Source organism: Akanthomyces muscarius, chromosome 1, assembly GCF_028009165.1.
Source record: "Akanthomyces muscarius strain Ve6 chromosome 1, whole genome shotgun sequence".
Classification (NCBI taxonomy): domain Eukaryota; kingdom Fungi; phylum Ascomycota; class Sordariomycetes; order Hypocreales; family Cordycipitaceae; genus Akanthomyces; species Akanthomyces muscarius.
In genome coordinates this window covers 954,601-980,211 of record NC_079241.1, presented here as the reverse complement: position 1 = coordinate 980,211, position 25,611 = coordinate 954,601, and the positions used below count along the sequence as shown (strand labels likewise).

General features: G+C 55.0%; 10 protein-coding genes across 10 annotated transcripts; 3 read left to right on the top strand and 7 right to left on the bottom strand.

The window, feature by feature from the left end:
* Positions 1-386: 386 nt before the first annotated feature.
* LMH87_005242 (uncharacterized protein) lies at positions 387-1,349 on the bottom strand (the record flags this gene model as incomplete). The annotated part of the gene is made up of 1 exon (XM_056202926.1): positions 387-1,349. One exon carries the CDS (start codon positions 1,347-1,349, stop codon positions 387-389), a length of 963 nt encoding a protein of 320 aa, XP_056058435.1.
* A 3,313-nt stretch (positions 1,350-4,662) lies between these two features.
* Positions 4,663-5,097, top strand: LMH87_005241 (uncharacterized protein; the record flags this gene model as incomplete). The annotated part of the gene is made up of 3 exons (XM_056202925.1): positions 4,663-4,680; positions 4,772-4,827; positions 4,899-5,097. The coding sequence occupies 3 exons, from the start codon at positions 4,663-4,665 to the stop codon at positions 5,095-5,097; spliced, it is 273 nt and encodes a 90-aa protein (XP_056058434.1).
* A 50-nt stretch (positions 5,098-5,147) lies between these two features.
* LMH87_005240 (uncharacterized protein) lies at positions 5,148-5,930 on the top strand (the record flags this gene model as incomplete). The annotated part of the gene is made up of 1 exon (XM_056202924.1): positions 5,148-5,930. One exon carries the CDS (start codon positions 5,148-5,150, stop codon positions 5,928-5,930), a length of 783 nt encoding a protein of 260 aa, XP_056058433.1.
* A 684-nt stretch (positions 5,931-6,614) lies between these two features.
* LMH87_005239 (uncharacterized protein) lies at positions 6,615-7,975 on the top strand (the record flags this gene model as incomplete). The annotated part of the gene is made up of 2 exons (XM_056202923.1): positions 6,615-7,045; positions 7,111-7,975. The coding sequence occupies 2 exons, from the start codon at positions 6,615-6,617 to the stop codon at positions 7,973-7,975; spliced, it is 1,296 nt and encodes a 431-aa protein (XP_056058432.1).
* A 135-nt stretch (positions 7,976-8,110) lies between these two features.
* LMH87_005238 (uncharacterized protein) lies at positions 8,111-9,333 on the bottom strand (the record flags this gene model as incomplete). The annotated part of the gene is made up of 3 exons (XM_056202922.1): positions 8,111-8,195; positions 8,244-8,475; positions 8,538-9,333. 3 exons carry the CDS (start codon positions 9,331-9,333, stop codon positions 8,111-8,113), a joined length of 1,113 nt encoding a protein of 370 aa, XP_056058431.1.
* Positions 9,334-10,139: 806 nt separating this feature from the next.
* Positions 10,140-11,673, bottom strand: LMH87_005237 (uncharacterized protein; the record flags this gene model as incomplete). Its single annotated transcript, XM_056202921.1, has 3 exons — positions 10,140-11,333; positions 11,391-11,559; positions 11,636-11,673. 3 exons carry the CDS (start codon positions 11,671-11,673, stop codon positions 10,140-10,142), a joined length of 1,401 nt encoding a protein of 466 aa, XP_056058430.1.
* A 744-nt stretch (positions 11,674-12,417) lies between these two features.
* On the bottom strand, positions 12,418-13,583 carry LMH87_005236 (uncharacterized protein; the record flags this gene model as incomplete). Its single annotated transcript, XM_056202920.1, has 3 exons — positions 12,418-13,048; positions 13,115-13,339; positions 13,393-13,583. 3 exons carry the CDS (start codon positions 13,581-13,583, stop codon positions 12,418-12,420), a joined length of 1,047 nt encoding a protein of 348 aa, XP_056058429.1.
* Positions 13,584-15,210: 1,627 nt separating this feature from the next.
* LMH87_005235 (uncharacterized protein) lies at positions 15,211-16,989 on the bottom strand (the record flags this gene model as incomplete). The annotated part of the gene is made up of 4 exons (XM_056202919.1): positions 15,211-16,341; positions 16,392-16,436; positions 16,505-16,780; positions 16,888-16,989. 4 exons carry the CDS (start codon positions 16,987-16,989, stop codon positions 15,211-15,213), a joined length of 1,554 nt encoding a protein of 517 aa, XP_056058428.1.
* A 2,223-nt stretch (positions 16,990-19,212) lies between these two features.
* On the bottom strand, positions 19,213-20,118 carry LMH87_005234 (uncharacterized protein; the record flags this gene model as incomplete). Its single annotated transcript, XM_056202918.1, has 1 exon — positions 19,213-20,118. One exon carries the CDS (start codon positions 20,116-20,118, stop codon positions 19,213-19,215), a length of 906 nt encoding a protein of 301 aa, XP_056058427.1.
* A 2,202-nt stretch (positions 20,119-22,320) lies between these two features.
* LMH87_005233 (uncharacterized protein) lies at positions 22,321-23,121 on the bottom strand (the record flags this gene model as incomplete). The annotated part of the gene is made up of 1 exon (XM_056202916.1): positions 22,321-23,121. The coding sequence occupies one exon, from the start codon at positions 23,119-23,121 to the stop codon at positions 22,321-22,323; it is 801 nt and encodes a 266-aa protein (XP_056058426.1).
* Between the last annotated feature and the right edge of the window lie 2,490 nt (positions 23,122-25,611).

Sequence of the window (25,611 nt, the reverse complement as noted above, 5' to 3'; positions counted from 1 at the left end):
TATTCGTATAGAGCTTATATGATTAAATGGACATGTCATGGTTATTGGATCAATGTATTCAAACGGGTAGGGGAGAAAACACATCTTTATATATACTTCTTATATGCACTTTGACGATCAAGTCTGAGCACATTCTTATTCTTAAAGTAATTTATTTTTAGTCGAAAGCCTGGTGTTGTGAGCTGCTTTGAACAGTGAGTCTGTAAACGCGTAACATCGTAAATTGTGTAGATAAAGATAGTGAAAGGTATATGGACAAGAATGCAATAAAGGCGCGCGAAAAACGTAGACACTAGCGCCAGGCTTTGTGCTAGCCATATATGGCATATTAAAAACAAATCGCGTCGTTCTGAACGCGAATCGTCGGAAGCTCCAGTCTACCAACCTTATTTGGACCAGGACTCATAGACACCGACATAGTCGACCTCCATGGCAGCACCAAGACCACCAGTGGTCTTTTCCGTCGGGGTCTGGAAGCCGGCCCTGGCATTAGCGAAGCTACCACCGACAGCGACGTTAAGAAGCAAAAACTTTTTATCGTCAACAATTTGGTTCCAAGCCTCGTCATTACCGAGATCAGACTTTTTGAGGACGAAGAGTGGCTTGTCGTTGACGAACCACGTCATTCGCTCCTCCGGCCCCATCCAGGTATCAGTCCAGCCCGTACCGTGGCGGCGGTCCAGCTCCCAGGAGAAGATGTTCCAGTCGTCTCGGTTGTAAATATCGCTGCCGGCCTCCTGGAAGCGCCCCGTAGGCTCGTTGCAGGGACCACCGGAGGCGCTCGAGCCACAGTGCAGCGACTGCCAAACGCTTGGCTGGCCGTGGGTGCTCTCGAAAAAGTCCACCTCGCCGATAGACGGCCAGTTCTGGTAGTTATCGCGGTATGCGCTCCCGAGGGACCAAAAAGCTGGCCAGATGCCCCATTGCTCGTCGGCCTCCGCCAGACCGAGCTTGACCTTGGCCTCGACACGGATCTGCTGGCCGACGGCGGCGGCAAAGTCCCAGTCGGGTTGTGTTTCGATGCGGGCGGACGTCCAGCCGGCTTGACCGTCATGGACGGGGACGATGCGCAGCGTCTTCTCGTGGGTGATGTAGATGTTGTCGGAGGAAGCAGTGTACGACTGGATCTCGCCGGTTCCCCAGTTAGCCGGGCCGCCGGGATACTGCGTACCCAGGTCGTATGCCCACTTGGACAGATCCAAGCTGCTGTTGGAAGAGAAATCGTCGTAGAAGAGGGCGCGGGAGAAACCTGCTGGGAGGGGCACGCCGGTGACGCTGTTGTCGGCGGCGTTGGCATATACCGTATGTGCGAGAAGCGCGACCAGAACCGCGAACGGACGGGCTTTCATCCTTGCAAAGGTATAAGGAAGAGTGGTGGTGGGATATATGGCTTAGATGACAGAGCTATCGAAAAGATCCCAGACCAACTCGACAAACGCTGACGGACAGTACTGCAAGAGTTATTTATCTGACCGGGGCGATCGGACGAGTAAACCACTTCCCCTTTTCACGTATATGGCATGTGCAACACGCCCGGCCACCCCCCTTAGAGTTTCGTCTCAGGCCATGTCTGCGGGAGGCGCAAAGACAGAATGGGCGGAGCTCATCGGGATATTCGGCGCCATGGCCTCGCTAGCAGACTTGGGATGCGATATGGGGCGGGCGAGTCGCATTTGCCCAGTGTAGCAAATCGAAGCTCGCTATAGGTCAGAAAGAACGGCAGTGTATCTTGATTAGTACTCGGCATAAACACTTGAATGGGGTGGAAGTGATGGCCGGATGCACGGTTCGCGGAGAAGAAACAAACCCCACCTCAGTCTGCTCGATTTCCCCATGTTGGTTGCTGTGCGCCAAGAAGAGGGGTTGAATAGGAGGCCGAAGACACTAGAAGGCGATCTGAAACTCTCCTTTGAATTTGGCAGTATAATCCAACTTTCATCCGTGTGGCGGCGAATGGCAATGCCGAGCAATGAAGTATGTGGCCTTGAAACGAATGCAGAAGCCGCCGAGCTGCGGTTCGTTTCATGTTCAATTGTTTCCGTTCTACCGCCTTTCCATCTCTCCCAATGCCGTTCGTCCTTCTGATTTTGATACAGTCATGCCATCTGTGGACTAAAGACGCAAAAGTCCGAGCAATATGCGCTAGTCATTTCAATTGCACAACCATAGAGAGAACATCTGTCGACAGGGCTGAAAGTCTCCAGCATTGGAGTGCGAGTGGTGGTGCGTGGTGCCCGCTGAGCCGGTTGCTATCAACAGATGGTGACAAATGACGGGATATGGTGCGGCGGATGGTTGATACTCTTTAACTTTGCTTCTGCAGGGCTTTTGTCCTCCACGTGTGCCGAAGAATGGTAGGGGCTGCGGATGGCGTGAACGGCCGCTCCTTGGTCCTGCGCACCTTCAAGGGCAGCGCACGGAACTTGAGGTGGGAGTGTCATGGTAACATCGAACGTCACAGAGGGCTCACTTTGCCGAAAAAAGGTGCAGCAAGCGTTTCGGTTGCGCGAACGGATCGACCATGTGTTTTGTTTCTGTGCCCCCGGCTCAAATGACAGTATTTGATGGGCTTCACCCAGCGTGAAGCTGTATGCTGGATCTGAGTGGAATAGATGTAGGGTACACGTGCCCGCACCACTTCCTACAGAAGGGTGCTGTATAGCCCTACAACCACCATAGCTACAGAGCCACATTGTAAGGCACTCTGACTTCAAATAATTATATTAAATCAAGCATAGTAGATAAAAATAAACTAATTTGACTTCCGACTACGTAAGCTGCTTAATCTTTGCTTTCTAATTTTTTCTCTTTTTTTGCGCGCCGTTTCTTATTCTCGTTCCTGCTTCTTCTCCTCGCGTTGTACCTTGCGTTGGGCTGCCTTAAAGGCTGCCTTCCGCCTCTCTCGGACTATATGACGTGCAAAAGAGGCGTGCAAAACTCCTCCTTTTTGTAGATGATAATTCTGTTGTCTGCGAGCCTCGCGAGCCCGGTTTTGCGTATTTTCGATATCTTTAAGGCAGCGTGAAATCTGATTGTGTCGGGCGGTGATAGCTACTACACTAGTGCGCACCCGCTTAAGGTACCGAATAAAGTGGTAATAACTCCGCCCACGCTGTTTGATAGGCGTTAACTTTTTGACTGATGATTCTATAGAGCGAAAGGTGATATTAACAGTACGCAAATTATGCGGAGTTTGTGGTGGTGACGAGAAATTGTGGTTAAGAGGCGACGATAGTGGTGTTTCTGGTGCTACGTCTTCCTTGGCCGCTCGCGGGTGTAATTTTTGAATTTCTTTAAGTATAATTTCGGGATTATATAGAGAAATGCCTATTCTTCGAAATGCTGAAAAAATTAAGTCTGTCTTTATTACGCGGAGGCGTGTATTTTAGATAATGGTGAAGAATTCGATTTTAGAGATGTCGGTTAGCCTATTATGTACTAGCTTATTAACAGCCTCCGAATAGTAATGTTTTTTAGGAGAAAAAATTACCACATTAAGAGGCTGAAGAATATAAGTTAATTGCGATAAGAAGCTATAGCATATAATGTTTTTAGAATTTATGTAATTTAGAAATTCATATGTGTGGTGGCTGCTATGGCTGTCGAGTAGAAGTAATCGCCACTCTGAAGAGCTCTTATTTTTAGTGTGTTTTTCGAAGAATTTGATCTAGGTAAAGCCCACTTCGTTATTTGAATAACCTTTATCTGTGACGGCGACTTAGGCGGCGTTTAGAAGCTCAGAAACATCATACCATCGAGCTAAATGCACCTTGCCTTGTACTATGAGGAATGGCGCTTTGATAAAGTCTCCTCCAGCCGAGATTGACTTAATACAGCTTGCCAGCTCCCGGTTCAAAGGCACGGCTCTTCTTGAGGCGTTTTTTGGCCTATAGGTAACGATAGACGTCCTGTTAGCTGTCCTAATTCGGAAACCGGTCTCGTCTATATTCTATATAGCGTCTAAGGTAATTCTATAGTTATTAATGGTTTTCCGGACGTCTTTGAAATAATTTTTAATAGTAATAGGATCCTCAGCATCCTGCCTTACTAGATCTTAAATTTTATTGTGTCTGATGTTTAATTTGTGGCGTTTGATAAAGTTGTCGACCTAGCGTGTGGCGACGTAGTTTGGAGTGGGATTGTGTGGCGACGACCGCTCTTTAATTATCCAGTTAGCTGCGTCTGTTATCTATGATTTTGATACCGAAAGATTCATATTGTCTATACGAATAATCATATCCAAAATTGCGCGTTCTTCGCCTTCTTCTAGCTTTGCCATATGCGAATGTTATGGGCGACCTGGCCGGACGCCTACGACGCGTCCACGCAGTACCCTACGTGTTAGCCCGTGCATCTTCGCAACCGTTTGAAGTTTTGCTTTAGGGTTTTGGCTGAGATAAAATAAGGCGTCGCTAACGCGTTCCTCTTGATCTTGATTAAATCCATTCATCAGGGCAGAAGTTACGCGTTGTCAAAGATGGAATGTGGAAAAAGTGGCTGTAGGGCTATGGTGGTTGTGGGGCTATACAGCACCCTTCTGTAGGAAGTGGTGCGGGCACGTGTAAGGTAAAGAATGATGCTTTAGCAAACGGGGTCTCCAGCTGCTGTACGCCCAGGCTGCAGAAACCCCAATGGCGGCGGGTGACAGCCCATCACAGCGATATGGGGCCAATTCTGATAGTCTACGATAATTTCGGCTCTGGACAGGAACAAGCACCTTTCTTTTCTTTTTTTTTTTTCCTTCTCCTTTTTTTCTCCTAAAGATTCACAGAAGAGAACCGAGCCTGGTAGCAGTGCCACAGTGGTACAGTTCGCGGTGTTTCCCCTGTAATCCACTGCAATCCACTGTGATCTAGGCACCAAAAGACCCTGACTGACGCTAGCCCGATGTGATACAGTCCACCTGCGGGCGACGCAAATTGGACGTCGCTCGCCCTCGTTTTGCGCCCGCTCAACGCTTGCGACGATGCGAGATATCTGCCCTCATTCACACTTCTGCATGCCTTTTCGCCATCGCTAGGAGCCGTTGCAACCGGCACGGCCAGTCACTCGTTTCTTATCCGGCTCGCGACGCGCCTCGTCGCCACACTCCTTTAGCACAAACCACACGGACTCTTTTCCCGCCGCGCCCCGTTAGACCGCCAACGATGCCTTCAACCGCCGCCATCGCAACGGCGCTCATCGCCCACGGTGCCGCCGTCGCCGCCGCCAGCGCAGGCACCAAAGTCTGGGCGACGCCCCACGACAGCTACTCCTCGTCCATTGGCGTCCTCGGGTGCAAGGTCAACACCGACCGCGTCGCCTACTGGCCCGACACCGTCACCTGCGACAACATCTGCGTGTCGCTGAGCTACGACGACCGCCAGCTGTACCTCCTGCGCATCGACCAGTCCGGCGGCGCGCACGACGTCAGCTACGACGCCTGGAACTACCTCCTCACCGGCAAGTCGGCCACCGACAAGCCCGTCGCCGGCGGCGGCGTCGAGATGACGGCCCAGGCCGCCGACCCGTCGCGGTGCCGCGACCTCATCCACACCAAGGGCGGCCGGCTGCCGCTCAGCGCGGCCAACAGCATGAACTACCTGGCCGCGTGCCTCGGCGAAAAGGACAGCTGGGTCGCCGGAAACTACGCCCTCTACAACGTGCTGGACCCCATCTGCACGCTCGGCCGCGACGAGGTGTGCACGCTCGACAACTGGCCCGCGCAGAACCAGGCGACCTGCCCGCATCAGCTTGGCCTGCCCGACGTGCTCAAGGGAGCGCCGGTGTACAACATTCGCTACCCCAGTGGTGAAAAGGTGCTTGCGTCGGCGCCGGCAGCGCCAAACACGGACGGCGACGGTGACAAGGAGAACGCGGCGACGATGATGCCAGGCTCAGGCTGTCTACTGTCAATTGTGGGCGGCGCAATCTTGATGGCAATGCACTAACTGGCTCTTCTTTCGCTCGCATTTTTTTTCTTTTTGAATACGGCAATCTGTTACGAACCTTTCAGCGACGCAGCGCACTTTTCTGTATATACTCCCTCTAGATACCCTGTGCTATATTCCAATCCACACATCTATACCCATTTCGCACCGATTGCCTCAATGAGCGACAACATTTCTCTCATTCTTCTTTCCCAATCAGGAGACATTGCCGAGTCATGGCCGAGTTGCCTGCCTGCTGCATTGGCGCTCCACAGCACAGCCTGGTTGAAGCTGGGTGCCTAGTTGGATTTAGCGCCAAGCACCGCCCACTGACGCAAGATTCATGCCGCCGGCACATGGAATGTCTCTCCTCTGTGTTTCAGCCATCTTGTGAATGAATTCGCCCGACATTGAATGCGCACACCCAAGAAACAGAAGACGAAGAGGACGAAGGACTGGAAATCGATTCGCCATTTCGGACAAGGTTATCCGCTAGCGGCAGCCACACTCCGTATTCTCCAGCCTCGCGCGCGGTGGACCGTTGACCAGCGGGTCGCATTAGCATCTCCATCCATCATACTTCTTCGGCGCCACCTAATTTTTTCCCTTTGTCCTCTGCTACCACTATCGCCAGCATCGAATTGAGAATCTCCCCATCGAGCCTGCCTCCAGCTGAGGAGGCACGGACAGCGCGCGCACGCGAGGATGGCTACCCTAACCGACTCGACGGCCACCGTCTCGGCGAATGACCCAACGGCGGCGACAACGATGACGGCTTCCGATGGAGGTGAAGCGACCGGCACCTTGGTCGCGATGACGACGCCCTTTTCGATACCCCCAGACTGCCTCGGCTTCGACGGTGCTGTCATGGACGTGTACCGTGCATATTACGGCGCCCCGAATACCACCCAATTGACGCAAAATATTCGCGACATGGACAGTTCGTCGTGCTGGCCCTCCGGCGCATACCGTGGGACATACAGCCCGGCCGTCTGCCCAACCGGGTGGACGTATTACAGCATAATGGCCGGCGACTTTACCGAGGCAGTTACTGTCACGACATCGCCCTCGGGGGCTCCTTTGTCTACCACAATGACGTACTATACAAACCAGCTTTCTGCGTATTGCTGTCCCAGGTGAGTTGAGACGGGAGGCTGCGCTGCGTGTTTGAGGCACGATGTGCTAATACTAGCAAAACCAGCGGTTTCACAATGGCCGTTTCAACATGGTCTGTAGACAGCAACTTCGCCCATGCCTGTTCACGGACTGTCTCGTCCGGCGACACCACGGTCGAGGTGACGCGGACGAGCGACGCCGCCACCACGACCTTCCAAGGCACGGGCACGCTGGTCATCCCCACGCCGCTGACCGTCTTCTGGCACCAGGAGGACGCCTCGATGCTGACGCCCCAGCCGCCCGACATACCGGACGGCTCGTTTGCGCCGTCCTGGCTGCCGGGCCAGACCGTGGTCGTTCACGACAAGATCCGGTACGACGACTCGCCGCGGAGCAACCGCCTCGCGACGGGCGTCTTTGCGGCCGTCATTGCCGTGCCCATTGTCATCTTCCTCGCCATCCTGGGCTGCTGCATCTGCTGCTTCCGCATACGTCGCAAGCGCGAGAAGCGCGAGATTGCCAAGGAGCAGGAGGAATCGCAGGCGCTGGCCGTCGAGAGGACGTCGACGCAGGAGCGCACGCTGGACCAGTCCACAGACGGGGGTGCTGTTGCAACGCGCGAGCCTTTGCGAGGGAGCGACACGGCAGCGGCCGCGGCGGCGACAGGTTCCTCGACCACAGCCCGGCAAGCGAGCAGTGATGCGCAACGGCCTGCCGCGGAGACGCTAGTGGGAGGGAACCCTGTGGTGCATTCCCTGTCCGAGATTTCGAAGCCTCCATACCCGGGCCTGCCGTCACAGGGATTCGACGGAATCGAAGAGCCGCCTCCATACGTCGAGGCAGCACCCAGCTATTCAGCATCGCGGAGGTCGGCGGCAGGCTCGCCAACCTCCCCGACACAGGAGCACACAGCGCCGCGCGACGGGAGCTCGGACCGACCAGCTGCATAATGTGAGATTTACGACAAGACATATATCATTCCATACATAATCATAGCAGCCAGGCGATCCAGGCTTGGCTCACTGTATATAGACAATCTGTACATACTTCCTTCCCCCTCATTTCCAGTATTATTGTTGCGTGATTCACCAAGACTCGTCCTTTAAGAAAGCCTTGAGCTTGTCGTCCAGCCACTTGACATCTTCCGGGTTCGAGCCCGGTCCGCCAGCCCTGTCAAGAGTCAGCACCGCTATCCGCGCGCATGGAGCACAGACTTACCAGTGGCCCCAGATGGAGGGAAAGGGAATGCACTTTCCTCTGCCCTCGCGCATGCACTTGACCTCGTACTCGGAATCCTCGGGGGGAAAGTACAAATCCGTCTTGCTGGGGAGGACCAGCGTCTTGGCCTGGATGCCGGCCATGGCCTTTTCAAAGTCCTTGTTGTAGGGCTCCTGGTCGGAGCAGTCGGCCGCCTGCCACGAGTGCAGCATGTGCAGCATATTCTCCGGATCTGTTCACAAGTCAACCACCACATCCCGACCCAGCTCTAGCCGCCACCGCATCCACACGTACCCTTGGCGAGAGCCCACTTCTCCCAGAAATTCACCATGAAATCCTCCAGGTCCTTGAAGCCCATCTTGCTCTCGTACAGCCTCTCTCGGTAAAACGCCTGGCTGAAGCCCCAGCCCGCATACACCCTGCCAAAGGCCCTCATCCCCGCCGCGCGCTCCTCGTCCGTCCACTGCGCGTACCCTCCACCCTCCTTCCTCTGCGCCACCTCGCCGTTTGCGCTCCCCGCGCTCGCGCCTCTTTTCGCCGCCAGCAGCGCGCTCTTGACGCCTTCCAGAAACACCTGGTTGTGGATCGCCGTCCTGGCGCTCCCGCAAAACGGCACGCCGAGGTCCATAAAGTCGGGAAACTGCGTCAGCCACTGGTACGTCTGCCCCGCGCCCATGCTCCAGCCGAGCACCATCCGCGCGTGCTTGACGCCCAGGCCCTCGGTGACGAGCCGGTGCTGCGCCGTGACGTTGTCCTTGACCGTCACGTCGGGAAACTTGGCGCCCGTGCCGCGGCGCTCCCGCGTGTTGGACGGGCTGACGGACTGGCCGTTGCCGATGAGGGCGGGGACGATGATAAAATACGTGGCCGGGTCGAGGGCCTTGCCGGCGCCAATGAGCCACTCGTTGTCCGAGATGAGCCCGCTGAACCAGCTCGGGTAGATGATGGCCGGGCTGGCCGAGTCGCCGTAGGTCTTGTAGGCAATGTAGGCGCCGGGCAGGACGGTGCCGGAGGAGAGACGAAAGTCGCCCAGGTCAAAGGTGCTAAAGCCGTCGTCGCTGATGGACAACTTGCTCAATTTGTCCTCCATTGCTGCTCTTTCTATGATTATTTCTTGCCGGAGATGTTATAAGTGATGAGGGCTCTGTGACAGTGGAGGGGTTTGAAAAAACAAAGCACAACGCTAGATGATGGAGAGCACGGCGCCGCCCGAGTACCTGATTGCATTTACATGTCCGCCGTGGACCCCTCATCGCAGCTCCCGACGACCATAAAGTGCGGGGAAACGCGCAGCAAGATAAAGCCTACACATCCCGAGCATAGCCCGAGACGCCTCTCGCAGAGGCCGCTCGTCCGGCGTGATAGCGCAGGGGGTTTTCATTGCTATTACTTTGAGACCATTTGGCCCATCTGTGCAGCTGTTTATTCATGTGCGAGGGTCCGATATGAGCAGGGCGTATTTCGATGCACCGGCTGCAGGCGCGCGATATCACCGGCGTATAAGTGCACAGCGGACACAATTCCGCACCACTTTGTACACACACACCTGTAAGCGCTGCGATGAGCAACGCTGAAATAGTTTTTTTTTTTGAACCATTTGCGCAGCAACACTGCACGTATTTCATATTATCCCATTCAAACTAACCCGCCCATGTCTAATCGTGAGAATATATCGGCAAATATGAACCAAAAAGTGCCTCGCATCCGTTTTTTTCCCTCCCTTCACCAACATCCTTATCCCGCAAACCCAAGCATGTCCTTTTGTCTCTGCCATCAGTCAAGGCACATCTTCTCAATACAATGCCCACCGAAGCCCTCCATGGAGCCTCTGTTCTTTTTGTCCGTCTCATCCGTCGTCATCATAAAATAATTAGGCTATGCAAATACTTCTTCTTTCTAATTCGCCCACACCCGGACAATGTTATCAACGCCACCGGTCGCAATGACGCAGCGAATTTGTGCATTGTCGCTCTCCAGCTTCTTGACAGCGCCCCCGTCCGTGCCTTCGCCGTGGCCGGCCGAGCCCCCATTCGTAGCTGGCGCGTCCTTCACAATGCTGGGCGCCCACCGCAGACACTTGACAAAGTGAGTGTGCGCTTCCTTCAGCGTCTTGACGCACTTGGCTTCTTGCGCGAGATCCCAGCAGCGTATCGATTTATCGTCGGCGGCTGAGAGCAAATATTTGCCGCTGGGATGGAACACAAGCGCGTTGATCCAGTTGTCGTGACCGATGAGCACCTTGAGACATGTCCCTCGTGAGTCCCATAGCCGAATCGTCTTGTCTCGTGAGCCGGTGGCGATGAATTCGGCGGGGCTCGTCAACGGCGGAGGCTTCTTCAGTCCAGCTATCGCGGCCAAGTGCTGATAGGCGGATGGTGGGGCGAAAGCGCAGCATTGGACAACGTGCTCGTGGCCAATCATGGTGGCCTTGCTCTCGGGGTTCGGCAGAGTGAGGTCCCATAATCGTCCCATGTGGTCCGCACTTGTCGAAATAAGATAGTTGCCGTCGGGGGAGGGACAGACATCGCGGACCCAGTCGGCGTGTCCGGATAACGTCTTGACGCAATATCCCGTTGTTGTGTCCCAAATTTTGAGTGTCTTGTCGCCACTAGCGCTCACAAGCATGTTACCAGAGGAGAATACACCGGCCGAGCCCGATGGTATAAAGCGGACCGCACTAACACTGTGGTCGTGGCCGGATAGGGTGCGAATGTTTTTATAACCGTCCGCGGGGTCCCACAGCTTAATCGTCAGGTCGGAGCTGCAGGATGCTAGCAGAATTGCCGTCTTGGGACCACCATAGTCAATATCCTGCACAGGTCTAGTGTGGCCCTTGACGGTCTGCTCGGCCTCGCCAAGCTCCCAGTCCCAGATCTTGATTGTGCAGTCTTCCGATCCCGTAGCCAACGATGTGAATTTAGGATGGAACGCCACGCAATTGACAGAGTCACGGTGACCTTCCATATTGTGTCGTGCCGGAGCCCGCGGCAGCCAGGAGCCAGGATCGGTATTTCGTTTTGATATGGAGGTTGGGGTGGCACTATCGAGCTCGGACTGTAGTTGTGCGTTTCTCGTTTCCAGCTCCATGATCTACCTCCCAATTAGCATTGACAACTGCGTGGCATGACCTCTGTCGCGAGCCTGTACCTTTTTTTGTAACCGCACAATGCTCGTCCATTTCTTCTCCAGCAGTGTCTCGTACTTCTTGGCCGTGGCTGGGTCGTATACATCTTCGCCGAGCGACAGCTCCTCGCGGAGCGCCGTCGCGCTGCTTTGCAGGCCGTTGGCCGAAAGGTAGGCTATGATGGACTTGTGCCTGGAGGTATCAGGTGTTGATTAGCAACCCAAGTCCCCATTCGATGCCCAATCGGGTCGTCTGATTATGCACGAACAGTTCTTCAGCCTGCCGCGCAGGCAAGGTACGGCTCATCGTGGCGGTGTGCTAGAGCCCGCGGGCCAGGTGGCTGTATGAGTTGCGGCGCAAATTTGAAGGCCGCTTTCTATCGCCAGAGCCCGGGTAATGCCAGAGGTCACCCCGCGAGGCAATTCGCTCGCGAATTCGTGTGCTCCCGCTGTTGGTTATCGTGTGAAGCGGTCAAGGAGGGGCTATCCGCGCGGAGTGGAGGGGGTGGAGGGACGGAAGTACAGTAGCGCTGGAGATTGGACGTATTGCGCTTCGGAAGCTCGCTGGAAGTGACGCCGAGGATATAGTGCTCGGATTTGTGAAGCTGGCCTGGAGATTAAGACTAGTCTTGCTGGGGAAAAGGGAACCACAAGAGCCCTAGACAAAAAGGTGTTTGGTCTGTTGTCCCTGTGATTCATAGGATCGCTAACAATTCAGTGGCCGCACGCTGTCCGTCATCAGTGTCCCACTTGGCGGGCTCGCTCCGTTGCCGTGGGCTGCGAGTCACGTGTGGCGACAGCTTGGTGGGACAAGCTCATTAAGCAACGCGGTTGCTGCCGCCTCTAAACTAGCAACATCAACACATTGTCTCACATTTTCAGGGTCCGGCTGGCAAATTCGTTGAAACTGGAATTATTGGGATTTGCGACTGGTACAAAAGCATTGGTACCATCCGTCACCCAAACGCCAATGCTTGTTTCCTTCAAGCGGATCTGCCATGGAGAAACACGCCAACTGAAATAAAACAAAACCAAAAAAAAAAAACCCCCATCATTTCCACTTGGGCTCGGGTATATCCGTCTCCTGCGCCACCCGCGGGCCGTCAAAGCCGGGCATCTCGCTGCTGTCTGGGCTGAGCAGCGACACGCCGTCCGTGTTTGTGTGGTCCATTTCAGCGTCCTCCTCCGGCACAGCGACGAGAACGTGGTCGCTCGCCCAGCTCGTCGCTCGCGGTATCGTCGGTCCGCGCTGCAGGGCTTTGACCTGGCCCGTGGCGAACGGTGGCGAGCGGCTCTGTGGCGACAGGCCTTTGGGTGAGCCCCCGGGCGGTGAATATGCCTGGGGACCGCGCCCGACGTCCCCGGTGCCGGGTATCGTTTCGCGGGTCGCGTTGAACGAGTTGCGCTTGGCCATGTAATCGTCGAATTGGGTATCTCGCTGGTGGTGGTATGGTGTGGTATCCAGAAAGTCCATGTTGATGGGCTCGTTTATGGAGCCAATGCTCAGTCTTCCCGTCTTTACAGAATGGCGGCTGTTTGCAGAGAGGTATGTCGTGTTGCTGGTGGTCGAGTAGTCGCTGAAGCCATAGCCTTTAACATTGGCTGGGTGTGCATAGTCGTCGTACGCAGAAAGACGGCGGTAGGCGAGCATGGCATATGTGGTCATGGCACCCGTCAAAAGACTTCCAGCACCGTCAGCACAATCTTTCATCACACCCAAAGGCGAACCATTCGACGATGCAACTTACATGAGGAGGCCGTCCAGAGCGATCCCAATGAGGGAGTACTTTTCCTCGCTGAGCGTAATGTACACGGCGATATCGAGAGCGAGAATGGCGAACGCGCAGGTCGCCTTGATGACGTGCGTAAACAGCATCGTCCATGGTGTCAGCGACTCGGTATAGTATCGGGCCATGTCCACAAATGTGCATATCGAGGCGACCAGAGACATGGCGATATTCGTAGCCTCCCACCTGTTGTTTGTTAGCCATGTAGGCGCATGCGCACAAGTCGTCGTCCCACATACGCGTATTCTATCATGGGGGTTTTCCCAGCCTTGACTTTGTCGTCGTGATGTCGCATCGTGTTGCCGAATCGCCATGCAAAGAGACCCATCATGGCCATGGTCAGGAGAAGCTGCGAAACCCAAATCGGGGCAAGAAGCTTGAGTCGCCATTGGGCTCGCGCAAACTGCGCCTGTGCTTTGTGTAGAGCCATCTAGGCAGGAGATTCTCTTGCTGCGTGCTGAATATGAAAAGCACGTAGAATGTCTGGATAGAACAACGAGCTTGTGAGTCGAGACGCACACAAAGACTGCCCCCCTCGGCGACAGTACGCGGAACCTGCGGACCAAAGCCTTTTATCAGGTCCAGCTTGGCCGCCAAGGTTCTGCCTTTTTCTTCCAGGAGCAATCCATACAAAACACACCAAAAGCGCCATTTTGGCACTTAATAATCCAGCAATTTCCTGCAGAGCCACATGCTTAACCACAGCCCACGACCGAATCCCGGGCTAGCTGCTTATGCGGTAACTACCAGTACGGTAGTGAGCCGTGAGGCGTAGCACCATGGGCCGTGGACTGGTCCAAAACAGCAGTGAACAACGAACAAGAACGGGGCTGAGCGGCTGAGGATGGACGCTAATGTGACGCCACGGCAGATTTGTTTCTTTGCGGGCCTGAATATCTATTAGCGTGCATGGTGAGGTTGCATTGATCTGCTGTTTATATACGGGGGGATTTGCGTGTTGAATTCTGCAATGCTCAAGTTCCGGGATAACCAAGCACCACTGTCTGACTGCTTGATAGCGACGTTTCTTATGCATCGATACTTTTTCTCCTTCTTTAACTATATAGCAAGGCTCGCATGAGCGAGTTTCTCCGCGTGGCATTTCAGCGACCCGCCGAGGCTGACTGACAAGCTGCAGGCTCCCAAGTCGGTCAGGCATAAGCGCCCACAAGCTGCGAGCTGTGACCGCCTGCTTTTGGCCGACTGGGGTTGAGCAAGCGTTCTGCCAGTAGTGAGTTTTAGGAATACCCTTACAGTCATGCCTCTAAATTTAGCGTCCAGTTGAAATGAACAACTCTAGCGGCGGGGAGGCTCGCAGCCCTGTGGCCCGACTACCAGCACGCGGGTTCGAGGAAGAGTAATGGCGCAACTGCATGGGGCATGGATCGACGGGGTTGTAGTAATAAGTCTGTCGACCGCCTTGGTGTAAGTATGCTATTTTAGGGACGTCCAAGGCGAAATGCAACACTGTTGGTCAAGTTGGAGACTCATATCGGGGTTTTTGTGTGTGCTGGCAGCTCTTGGCTCCGTGACCTGGCATGCGTGCTGCTCTAATAATACACATGAGGTCATGTCCGCTGACGCAGTGTAACGCTACTTGTGCATTCAAGAATCGAAAACAAAAATAAACAAAATTGAGGAGAAGAAAAAAGTATATGCGGCAAATGAGCCTGAAGAATAACCATGATTTGGAATAAATGACGATGGAGGTGCTCCTGACAGAAATATGGCGGTGGACAACTTTTCACGTTCGCTGCGCTGAGTCTAGCTCTTTGGATAAGATGATTTCTTTACTTGCGGGACTAAAGCAAAGACGACTTACAAAAGAGCAAGTCGAGAAACGAATTGCAGTTGCTACCAAAATCTCAATCCTTTCCCCTTTCTTTTTCAAATCAAAGCATGACTGCGTATTCCTTGCCACTGAGTTTGGCGTGACGACACACCTAGCTTATGCGGCTAGCCGACAAAATAGAGGGAAAAGGCAGTGCGTATATCCGAAGCCCATTTTGGCTATTTATTCTGTATTTATTCTATATCTATAATCATTTCATCTATATTTATTGGCCCTGCGCGCCGACCTCATTCAGCGCCTTGGCCAGACCCTCCATGGTGCCCGGCAGCGTCTGCACATTGACCACGACGCGGAGGAAGCTGCCCTTGTCCCCGGGCGCGTAATCGACCATGAAGCCGCGCTCAATCAGCGCGTGCACGATGCGCTGCGTCTCGCGCGTGTTGACGCCCTTGTCCTCTGACAGAACGCCCCCGGGGCTGTAGTAGAAGCACACCTGCAGACACGGCGTTGGGCTGCCCGACAGCAGGGTAAAGTTGCCCGTCTTGGCCAGCCGCGCGTGCAGCAGCGACGCCATGTCAAAGGCGTGGTCGATCTGGCGCTCGAAGCCGTCGGCGCCGTAGTAGAGCCAGGCGAGGGCGAGCTTGAGGCTGTCGCCGCGGCGGCCGCACTGCAGCGTCAGGTCGGCCAGGTCCCAGGTCTCGCCGTCCTCGGCGCCCTCGTGGAAGAGGTAGCCGGCCGCGGTGCTGTTGGCGACCTTGAGCCTGCGCGTATCGGGCAGCAGCAGGTAGGAGCAGGTGGTGGGCACGTTCATCATCTTGTGCGGGTTGATGGTGATCGAGTCTGCGAGGTGCGCGCCGTCGACCTTGTGGCGGTGGGCGCGGGAGAAGACGACGGGCCCGCCCCAGCTGGCGTCAATGTGCATCCAGAGACCAAACTCCCGGCAGATGGCGGCGACGTCGCGGAAGGGCTCGTAGGAGCCGCGGACGGTGGTGCCGGCGGTGGCGTTGACGTAGAGCGGCGTCCTGCCCTGGGCGCGGGCGCGGGCGACGAGCTCGCGCAGGGCGTCGGCGCGCATGCAGCCGTCGTCGTCGACGGGCACGGCCCAGACGCTGTCGCTGCCGAGGCCGCAGATCATGGCGCTCTTCTCGACCGAGTAGTGGCCGTGGGCGCTGGTGAAGACGACGAAGTCGTGGTGCTTGGCCGAGAGGCCCTTGGTCTTGGTGTCCGGGTACAGGGTGTTGCGCGCGACGACGAGCGACGTCAGGTTGCTGGAGCTGCCGCCCTGGCAGGTGATGCCGCCGGCAAAGGCGCCGGTGAAGCCAAAGAGGTTGGCGAGGGCGCGGCCGGTAGCCTTTTCAATGACGGAGAGGGCGGGCGAGACTTGGTAGACGTGCAGCTGGGGTTTGTCAGCAAAGAGAGGGCGGTTTGGGAAGCCAAAAGCCTTACGTTTGTGTTGAGGATTGACAAAATAATGTCGGAGATGACGCCGACCTGTCGGATCGATTAGTTCTTTTTTTTTGTTTCTTTGAAAAGGGCTAAACGGCAGAGGAGCTTCGCACAGGAGTGTTGCTGGCGTAGAGCTTGTCGAGGAAGCCCTGATCCCAGGTATTGACGCTATAATCGAGAATGCGCTGAATCATGGCCAGCAGGCCCTCGACACCCTGGCCCTCGGCGGGCAGAGTGAGGTTGAGCTTGGCGGCGAGGTCGGCGGGCGCGGTGGTCTGGACGAGGACGTTGCGGTGGCCCTTGGGGATGGTGCCCGTGGGCTTCTCGGCGGCGGACTGGTCGGCGGCGCGGACAAAGGGGACGACGAGCTGCTGGACGGCGTGGAGGAGCTGAAGTGCGTAGCGGGTTAGCATGTCGCAGGCTGTCGCGATGCGCATGCGCACGCGAATGGGAAAAGAACGATGCGATGCGGTCGTTGTCTGTACGGACGACTTACATGCTCAAGCTCGCCGGCCCGGTTCAGCGGACTGGCGGCGGCGGCGGCGGCGGGTGAGGAATTGCCATTTTGGGCGTGTTCGGTCGCTGCGGGTGGTGACATGGCCCTGGCTGGGCAGGGAATGAATGCGCTGCGCTGGTGACTGGCTGGCTGGCTGGCTGGCAAACTGGCTAGGACGGAAGGGTGTGTGTGAGATTTCTGTCACTGCGGGCGATGACGAACGGTGGGATCGACGAAATGGGGTGGTTGTTTCCTTTTCGTGGGCGGTCTAAAAACAGAAAACGGGCAATGAATGTAGGAAAGAGGAAAATAGCAAGTAAATGCCGCGGCAGAAAAAAAAAGGCAACATGCGTTTCCTAAGAGGCAGAAAAGAGGCCTGTCATTGAGCGAGGTCCCGCAGCGCATTCGCTACCGAGGGCGACGGACTGTCGGCGATGCCACACCCTGCGCCTAGCCGTGTTTGTATTCACTAACTGCCTTAAGTTTGCTCAACTAGCCTCACGGCCGTGCCAGTAACTTGTGTTGTCTAGTTTTCTACAACTTTCTGGGTCCGTCCTTGTTGCCACCGGCCTAGCAAAAACCCAAATCATGTCAAACGCGGGGTTATAGAGGTGCGCGGGCCGTCCATGTCGAATACAGCTGAGGTATGGCGAAATAGCATCGCCCATACAAGAGAATGAAAAATTGCCCCTGTATTATTCATCAAAATGACTATTGCGTCCACCTCGGCCGCTGCTTGTTTGATTGGTCGCACGCCATGGCGCATTTCCTTTCAGCAGAGCCTCCCGACGCCACGCCACAGCGCGGGGCTGCCCAAACCGGCAATGGCTCAGGCGCACAAGTATGTCGTGTTTACATGCAGCAAACACAGATAAAAGACAGGAGAAGACGATGCGGTATTGGGTGAATTCACGTTCCCATGAGAAGGGGCAACAAAGCCGCGGAATTGTCAGTCAGTTCATCGCAGACTAGCCACGGCACATCGGCACGCCGACAGCCTCTTGTTACACGGGCCGTTGCTTCAATGCAACAGTGATCCGGATGTGACGGATTTATTTGCTTCTCCTTTTTTTTTTTTTTTTTTTTTTTTTTTTTTTTGGGTGCAAGACACATCTTTCTCACAGTATTTGACGCGCAGCAAACGCATGCCATCTGGCCATCTCTCGCCCGCTTGCTACCAGGCTGGCACACCGACGATGGCGTCAAAGACCGAGCTGCGCCGTCCCGGCCTCTACAGCCCGAGACGTCGCCTTTTCTTCTTGTCGCATGCAGTCACTTCATCCCAAAATTCAATCACAGTAGCCCTTTCACTTCATCTCGCAAGTCCACCAACATGTATATCAGTCGTAGTAACCCAGCGACGTCCAACCAGTTTTCCAACCATCAACTCGCATCTCCAACATCCTCCTCCAAACCACCCACTCCCAAGAACAAAACCCCAAACGTCAAACAACTTTTAAACATTTCATCGTCATCACCATCGTCATGTGCCACCTACACTATCCCACGCACAACTGCGGCTGCCGCGAGCACAGCCGCGTCGTCGTCTGCGACCGCGTCTACACCCACGAGGCCGACCCGCGCTGCCTCGAGATGATCAACACGCCGCGTCGCCGCCGCCGCTGGTGCGCGCGCCACCGGCCCAGCACCCAGCCACCGATACCGCTGCCTCTGATTGCTGGACGCGGCGACACCTCGTGGAACTATCACGATTACTGCGGCCCGCAGCCCTTTTTTAACCCTTAGGCGGTTTCTGGGCTTGCGCCTGGCATCCTTCGCAATGGGCGAGCGTTGGGTATCAAACTTGGACACACGACGAAACAAGGGAACGGGGGTCCATCGCTACAGGTCAACAAGTAGTTTGTTCTCTTATTCAATTGCCGAGACTCGAGAATATCCAATCAAAAACTCTTTCGTTTCTCCATCATCATTAACGCTCGCCGTATCCAAAAAGCAGGACATGTATCCAAGAATCCATCCATCATTCCTCCGCAATGCTTTTCGTTTCCTCCGTGGCGCCATAATCGTTTTGTAGCCCCTGGTATCTCTGCAAGCAAAATCCAATCCAACCCAGTCCAAAAACCCCGGAAATAAATTATACAAAAAAGCCAGAAGCAACGCTTGCAGGCAGGAAAACGCCATCATCTCCAACGTGATAAAAAAAAAGACACACCCCCCAAAGACGTAACTGTTAGGAAGAAGACGGACGAAAAGCAGACCGTCACTACCAGCAGCGCAGGCTCTTCCAAAACCCGCCATCTCCAACGTGATAAAAACAAACCCACCCACCCCGACGAATGTGGAAAGATGATGAAGCAGCCGTCACTACCAGCAGCGCAGGCTCTTCCAGAACCCGCCCTGCCCGCGTCCGAACCGCTCGCCCGTCATCTTGGGCCCTCCCATCCCACCGCGCTTCTCCCCAGCCGCGCCGCCCATGGTGCCGTGCTCGTGCGGCAGCGGCGTCAGGGGCTTGGTCATGCCGCGCGCATTCATCTCGGTGTTGTCCAGGATGCCCATCTGCGCGAGCTGCCGCCGCTCCATGACCCTGCGCACCAGCAGCGCAAACGTCTCCTCAATGTTCACCTCGAGGCGCGCGCTCGTCTCCATGAAGCCGCAGCCGCGCTTGCGCGCCCAGTCCAGCCCGACGGCGGCCGGCACCTGCCTGCTCTGCTGCAGGTCGCACTTGTTGCCGGCGACAATCTTGACCGGGGGCACCACCTTTGAGCCCGGCGCTGTATATCCTCCTCCTCCTGCTGCCCCTCCGCCAGGTTGAACACCGGCTTTGCGCGCGCGCTCCGCATTGTCCAGCCTCGTCTCGGCCTCCATGTCGATCAAGTCGTCAAAGTACTGCAGCGCGTCGAGGGAGTCGCGCGAGGTAATGTCGTAGACGAGCAGGAAGGCGTCGGCGCCGAGGTTGGAGCTCGCCCACATGCCGCGGTACTCCTCCTGGCCGGCCGTGTCCGTCAGGGACAGGTGGTAGGTGGTGCCGTCGACGCGGCGCGTGACCGAGTAGTTGTCCTCGATGGTCGGGTCGTACTCGGACGTCCACTGCGAGCGCACGAGGCGCAGCGTGATGGACGACTTGCCGCAACCGCCGTCGCCGCAGATGGTGATGGAGATGGGCACCGAGGGCGTCGCGGCCTGCTGCTGCTGCGCCGCGGCGAGCTGCGCCTGCTGCTGCAGCTGCGCGGGGTGCTGCACCGGCTGTCCTGTCGGGTAGTGGGAAGCCATGTTGGCCGCCGTGTGGATGTTCAGCGATTGAGGGTATGTCGAGCGCGGCGCCTGGCCAAGTCGTGGGCGCGGTGATGGTGGTGGTGTTGCTGTGGTGCCGCGGCACGCGTGTTGCGCTCGTGCAGGTGCAGGAAAGACGAATGCCTAGGAGAGGGCGTAGAGGCGGCCTTGAACTGGCGAGATGAAGGTGACTGTGCGTCAAGACAGGTTGACGGTCCAAAGACGTTCAATCAAGCAGGAATGGCACAGACACTTTTTTTAATCGTCCGTCGCTTGGCCGCAGTTGGGTCCGAAGGAGGGCCGTGGCGCCAGTCCAGTCAGGTTGCTGTCGCTATCTAGGTGGGCTGCAGTCGCGTCCAGGGGTGTGTGGTACTATGCAAAGGTAGTATCCGGTCACGTATCTGGTGTCTGATGCAAACGTGAAGCGGCAGGCTGTTTGCTGCTGTAATTCTCTTCCGAGGATCAAAATAAGCAGATGCTTTGGACTTGACAGTTGAGAGATGAAGAGCCAAGGATTGGATGTAGTTTACAACGCGGGGAAGATTGTGCTTGCCCTCCTGTTCCCTTCCCCCTTGTATACATGGTTGTCTTGCAAAGACCCAGTGGCAGGGCCCAGTGACAGGGCCCCGAAAAGAAAGCGCAGACATGACGAGAAAAAAGAATTTAGCAATTTTATTAATTAATCAATTAGTCAATACGCCCGGTGCCACAACTCGGCAGAATGGCGCAGCTGGGAAACACATGCCGGCGCAAGGAGGTAAAGGATGGGGATAGGGATGGAGGGGGAGGAGAGAACTGAGACAATGGAACCGCCACGGTGGTTCAACTAATTAAGTGGTCCTAATAATTACATCGCCTTCCAGCGCAGAGCCGTTCGGGCCGTTTTCAGTACTTTTTTATTTCCCAGCAACCGCTCAACCGGCCGGCACAAGATCCAACGCGTCATGTTCACACAATGTATTGGACAGCTCTCGTATGATTAAACAACCCTAAACAACTTTTGCCTGTCCATTTGAAAGACTACTTTCCCGTCTTGCGTAACAATTCAGAGCCGGCTGCTGCCAGTCCCGTCTCATGTATAGGTGGCGCCAGTCCGTGCTCTGCATTTCGGGGGCTGAAATACCCAGTCAAATCAGTCAACCACCAGAGTACACATTTGACACGTTCATGCCCTTCCTTCTCCATGCATGTCTCCCGATTGACGTGCTTTTTCTTCTCCGGGCGTCTGATTCATCTGATGCACAGCGTCCGATACGTCACAGACTAGGACTAAGAAAAGAAAAACTGGCAAGACATGTACATATAAAAAAAAAAGGATCGCGACGCGGCAACGGCCCCTCAACCCCTCTAGTGCTATAAACAACAGCCGACTTACAGGCAGGGGTTGTTATTACACTTGCTTTTCCGTGATACTTCCGTTTCGGCAGCCTTTTTTTTTTTCTTCTTTTTTTTTTTTTTTTTTGGCTAGTTGTGTTTTCCGGCTTGCTTTCCATGACATCCGAAAATGCTTTTATTTTTCCACTCACTTCTTTCTTTTCTTTTGCAATGTCACCACCGTCACCAGAACGGCTAACGTAGGGCAATGTCTCTTGGCTCGTCTCAGATAGGCCCGACGAGAGAAGAGTCACATCAAAGGGAGACTAAGGACAATCGTCCCGAATATCTGGCTTGCCTTTTTTTCGTCTCAAGTGCGCAATTGGAATGAAGAAAGAAACCGCGTCCACAACTTTGCGTCCCGACTCGGCCGGCCCTCCGGTACACCTCTGATCCGCCAGCTAGGATTTTTCCATCACCAGGTGCAGCGACAACGCCGCAGCAGCAGCCTCTCATGACGCCACACGTACATCATCATACTCATATTGAAAGTAAATGTATTCATCATCTACGGGATGAGTAGAGGCTCTAATGTAGCTCCGGTATATGCTAGCTTAGTGGAAGTCCGTCCTTCTACGCTGCCGCAACTAGTCTGCTGTCACTGTCTAAAATGCAGTGACATGTAATATCCGCACAGCAAAAAGCAACGAAAACTGAAATGTGCTTGCCAACTCCAAAAAAAAAAACGCCCAAAAAAAGTGACATGTCAAACCAGAATACAGAAACCGGAGCAAAACCACACAAGCACACAAGTCAGCGACTCTATCCTCTAGAGAGTAAAAGAAAGCCCCAGATGTGACCTGTAGGGGGAAATAACAGGTGCCAGTTCTATGCCTGTCTGGCCGCCCAGTCCTTCCACTTCTTGTACTCGCCGTAGTTCATCGACCGCTTCTTGCCCTGGTACCTCGTCACCTTGAGCGCCAGCTCGCCCCAGCGCGCGCGGCTGCCCGTCCACCCGGCCTTGCGCACCAGGCTGAAGAGCGTCTCGTCCTTGGTCCAGCCCTGCTCCGACGCGATGTCGGGCAGGTACGTGGCGCCGTAGCGGCGGCCCTTGTCGTGGAACGAGATGCGGATGCCGTGCACGCCGACGTCCCAGTCGTGCGCGTCGGCCGCCTCCTCGAAATCCGTCAGCAGCGTCACGGCCACCTGCAGCGAGGGCAGCTCGCGGCGGGAGATGGGCGCGAAGCGCGTGTCCTGCAGCGCCGAGATGAGCGCGTACTCGGCCAGGCCCTCGGCGAGCGGCTGGCTCTCAAAGGTGCCGATGCAGCCGCGCAGCGACACCTCGTCCTCTTCGTCGTCGGGGTCGTCGATGGTGTTCCAGGTGACAAAGAGGGGCGCCGATGTCACGGTCGCGGGCGTGAGGGAGGACGCCGAGGTGGCGGGCGTGGAGGCGCCGAGCGACGTTGTCGACGAGGACGAGGCGGATGCGGAATCGCTGTCTGTGGCGATGGTGGTCGCGGCAACGCGCTGCAGCGCAGGGTCCTTGGGCGAAAAGACGGCCGGCGAGGCGGTCGAGCTTTTGTAGACGGCCCAGGAGGCGCGCAGCTCGTCCAGAGACAGAGCCTTGGTCTTGTGGAGAGCGGCATCGAGCGCCTCGAAGCAGACGAGGCAATGTTCGACCGCGGCCATGGCTGCTGGCTGCTGGCTGCTTGGCTGCCCGAGTTTCAGGAATCAAAGAGGTGGGCACAAACGCGAGGACGGCAAGCGAGGATTTCTTTTTTAATGTTTTTTTTTGGGTTTAAATTAAATCGGATGGTATGGGAAAGCGGGGAAGAGGCTCTCGACCGTCGGTATTTCAGGGTCGTTGAGCTTCTTGCTCCCAAGACTTTGTTACCAGGGAGAGGTAAAGTGAAGAGGCAAACACGATCCGGCACATGCGGGGGAGAAAGCAAGAAAGAAAGAAAGAGGGGAACAGAGGCAGCACGAGATGTCACTTGCGGCTCCACCTTGATGATGAACCCGATGCACGCAGCTCTATCCGTCGATGGTCGAGCTACTCCGTATAGTTGCCAGTAAAGGCAGCCCGTTGAATGCGGCTAGTGCTGCACTGGTGGATTGGTTGAAAAAGGCTGTTCGATCATGGCTGAATGGTGGGCTTTTCAGGCCGCCATTTTGAGGCTTGCTCTGACTCGTCGTACGTACCTATCACGGCGCTTCCAACATTCTGTACAAAAGGCTGAATTTTTAATTTTTTTTGCAGATGGAAAAAATTCCTACTCTAAAGATGAAATCATTTGTCATTGCATCCTCCTCTCCCAGGTTATGCCTCAATCATGCCAGAGACCCCAACTGCGCCACGGCCATCTTCACCACTACCAACGTTAGGCCTGCAAGTGCCGATCAAGGTGACGATGATACCAATCGTCCGTCCTGACACAAAACTTGGACAACACAGCCCGAGTCGCCTATATATACTTTTTCTCTTCCATCATGCATCCAAAACAGGGGCTTGGGAAAATAGACTATTTTCTTTTTCAATCTTTCGTCTGTACCTCTCACCCCATCTCGGCACGCCAACACCCAAAAAATCAGGTGAAGCACGCCTGCGTTTCACATCCCGGCGCGCTGATTCAGGTCCCTGCAACCCCGGTGCCTGAGCAGGCGAGGCCTCGAACGCGTTGCAGTCTCCAAATCTCATCATCCAAGCATCTCATCAACACGAGTATCACAAAATTGACAAATCATTCCTCTCCCAAAATAGGGGCCAGCCAGATTGCCAAGCTCGTCTCCATCTTGCACCCAAAAGCTTGTTCACACGCTCTTCCCCACCGCCCACCATGAGACTCGGTGGCGGACTTGAAACTTGATGAGCATGCAAGGGCCGGTTTGAAGTTTTATTATACTTGCTACTGTTTGGCCTGAACTTTTTTTTGTTGGTCCTTTCTCTTTTTTGTCGTCTGGAGTGCGGGTGTGTGGTCTGGTCTCGACATCGGCTGGTCTTTCTGGCCTGGTCTTTAGCAGTAACTTATCAGTCAAGCTTTGACACATGGCAACGGGTCGCCCAGGTTCCGAGCTGCAAATCCGGTCCGTGAAGCCAGTCGATGGATCGTACGTAGCCATTCTGAATGGTGGCGCGGCATGCCCAGATCTAGAATATAATAAGTCTCTGTCCTGCAAACTGCTGACCTTGATCTTCCACGTCCTCTTTTGCTTCATCTCCAAACGTCTTTTATCTCACTTTTTATTCTTCTCAAACCCTTCCTTTCTAAACCTATTTTATCTACTCAACCCGTCAAAATGCAATTCACCGCCATTACTCTCCTTGCTCTCGTCGCCGCCGTCATGGCCAACCCCATTGGTAAGCCGCATCCCCATACACAAGGGGCCAACTGGGTCAAGTTTGTGTCAAGCAGCAGGATAATGCGGCTAATATTTGTGCTTGTCTCTCACGATAGTTCCCCGCCAGCAAGCTGAGGATGCCAATGAGGTCACCGTCGAGACTCCCGCCATGACGGACAGCAACGGTAACATCATTCCCTTTGACGCCAACACTGTCGACCAGCCCAACCTGGCTGCCGGCCTGTAAGCGATCGAGCAGAATAAAATAAAGAGAAAAGATATGGCAGTGGGTCTCATGTTGTTGAGCAACAGGGGCACGGGTATTTTTTGATAACTTGAACTGAGTCGGTAGACAGGACACACTGCGCAGTCTCATAGAATAATACACTCTGCTATATGCGGCTTTTCTAATCAGCGACTGTTCTGGTTTGATTCGGCTCTGAATTCGGAGTCTTATGCAGAATTTTCTTCGTCAGCAGGTTTACATGCTCCTCCTTGCCGGGCCATTGTGGTTGCTGAGTTCGCTTCGTAATGCGCCTGGAACGCTGAAGGCTTGCCGCCTCCAGAAGCGGCGGGTTAGCAATGGGGGAGGTGCGGTGAGCAGACAAGCTCAGAATTGCCACTTCTTTTCAACTAAAAAAAAAACATGACGGGAAGATACCAGCCCCTTGAGATTTTAAAATCTTCCCAGGTTCAGGGACTGCAGCCTTGACAGCCAGCTCAATAGCCGCTGCGTTGGTGCATCGCCTCTTCGGACCGTGTACCTTTGCAGGGTGAGGAAACTCGAAACGCCGACGCCCCTTTCAGACGCCACCCTCACTACCCTATTCGCCCCCAAAC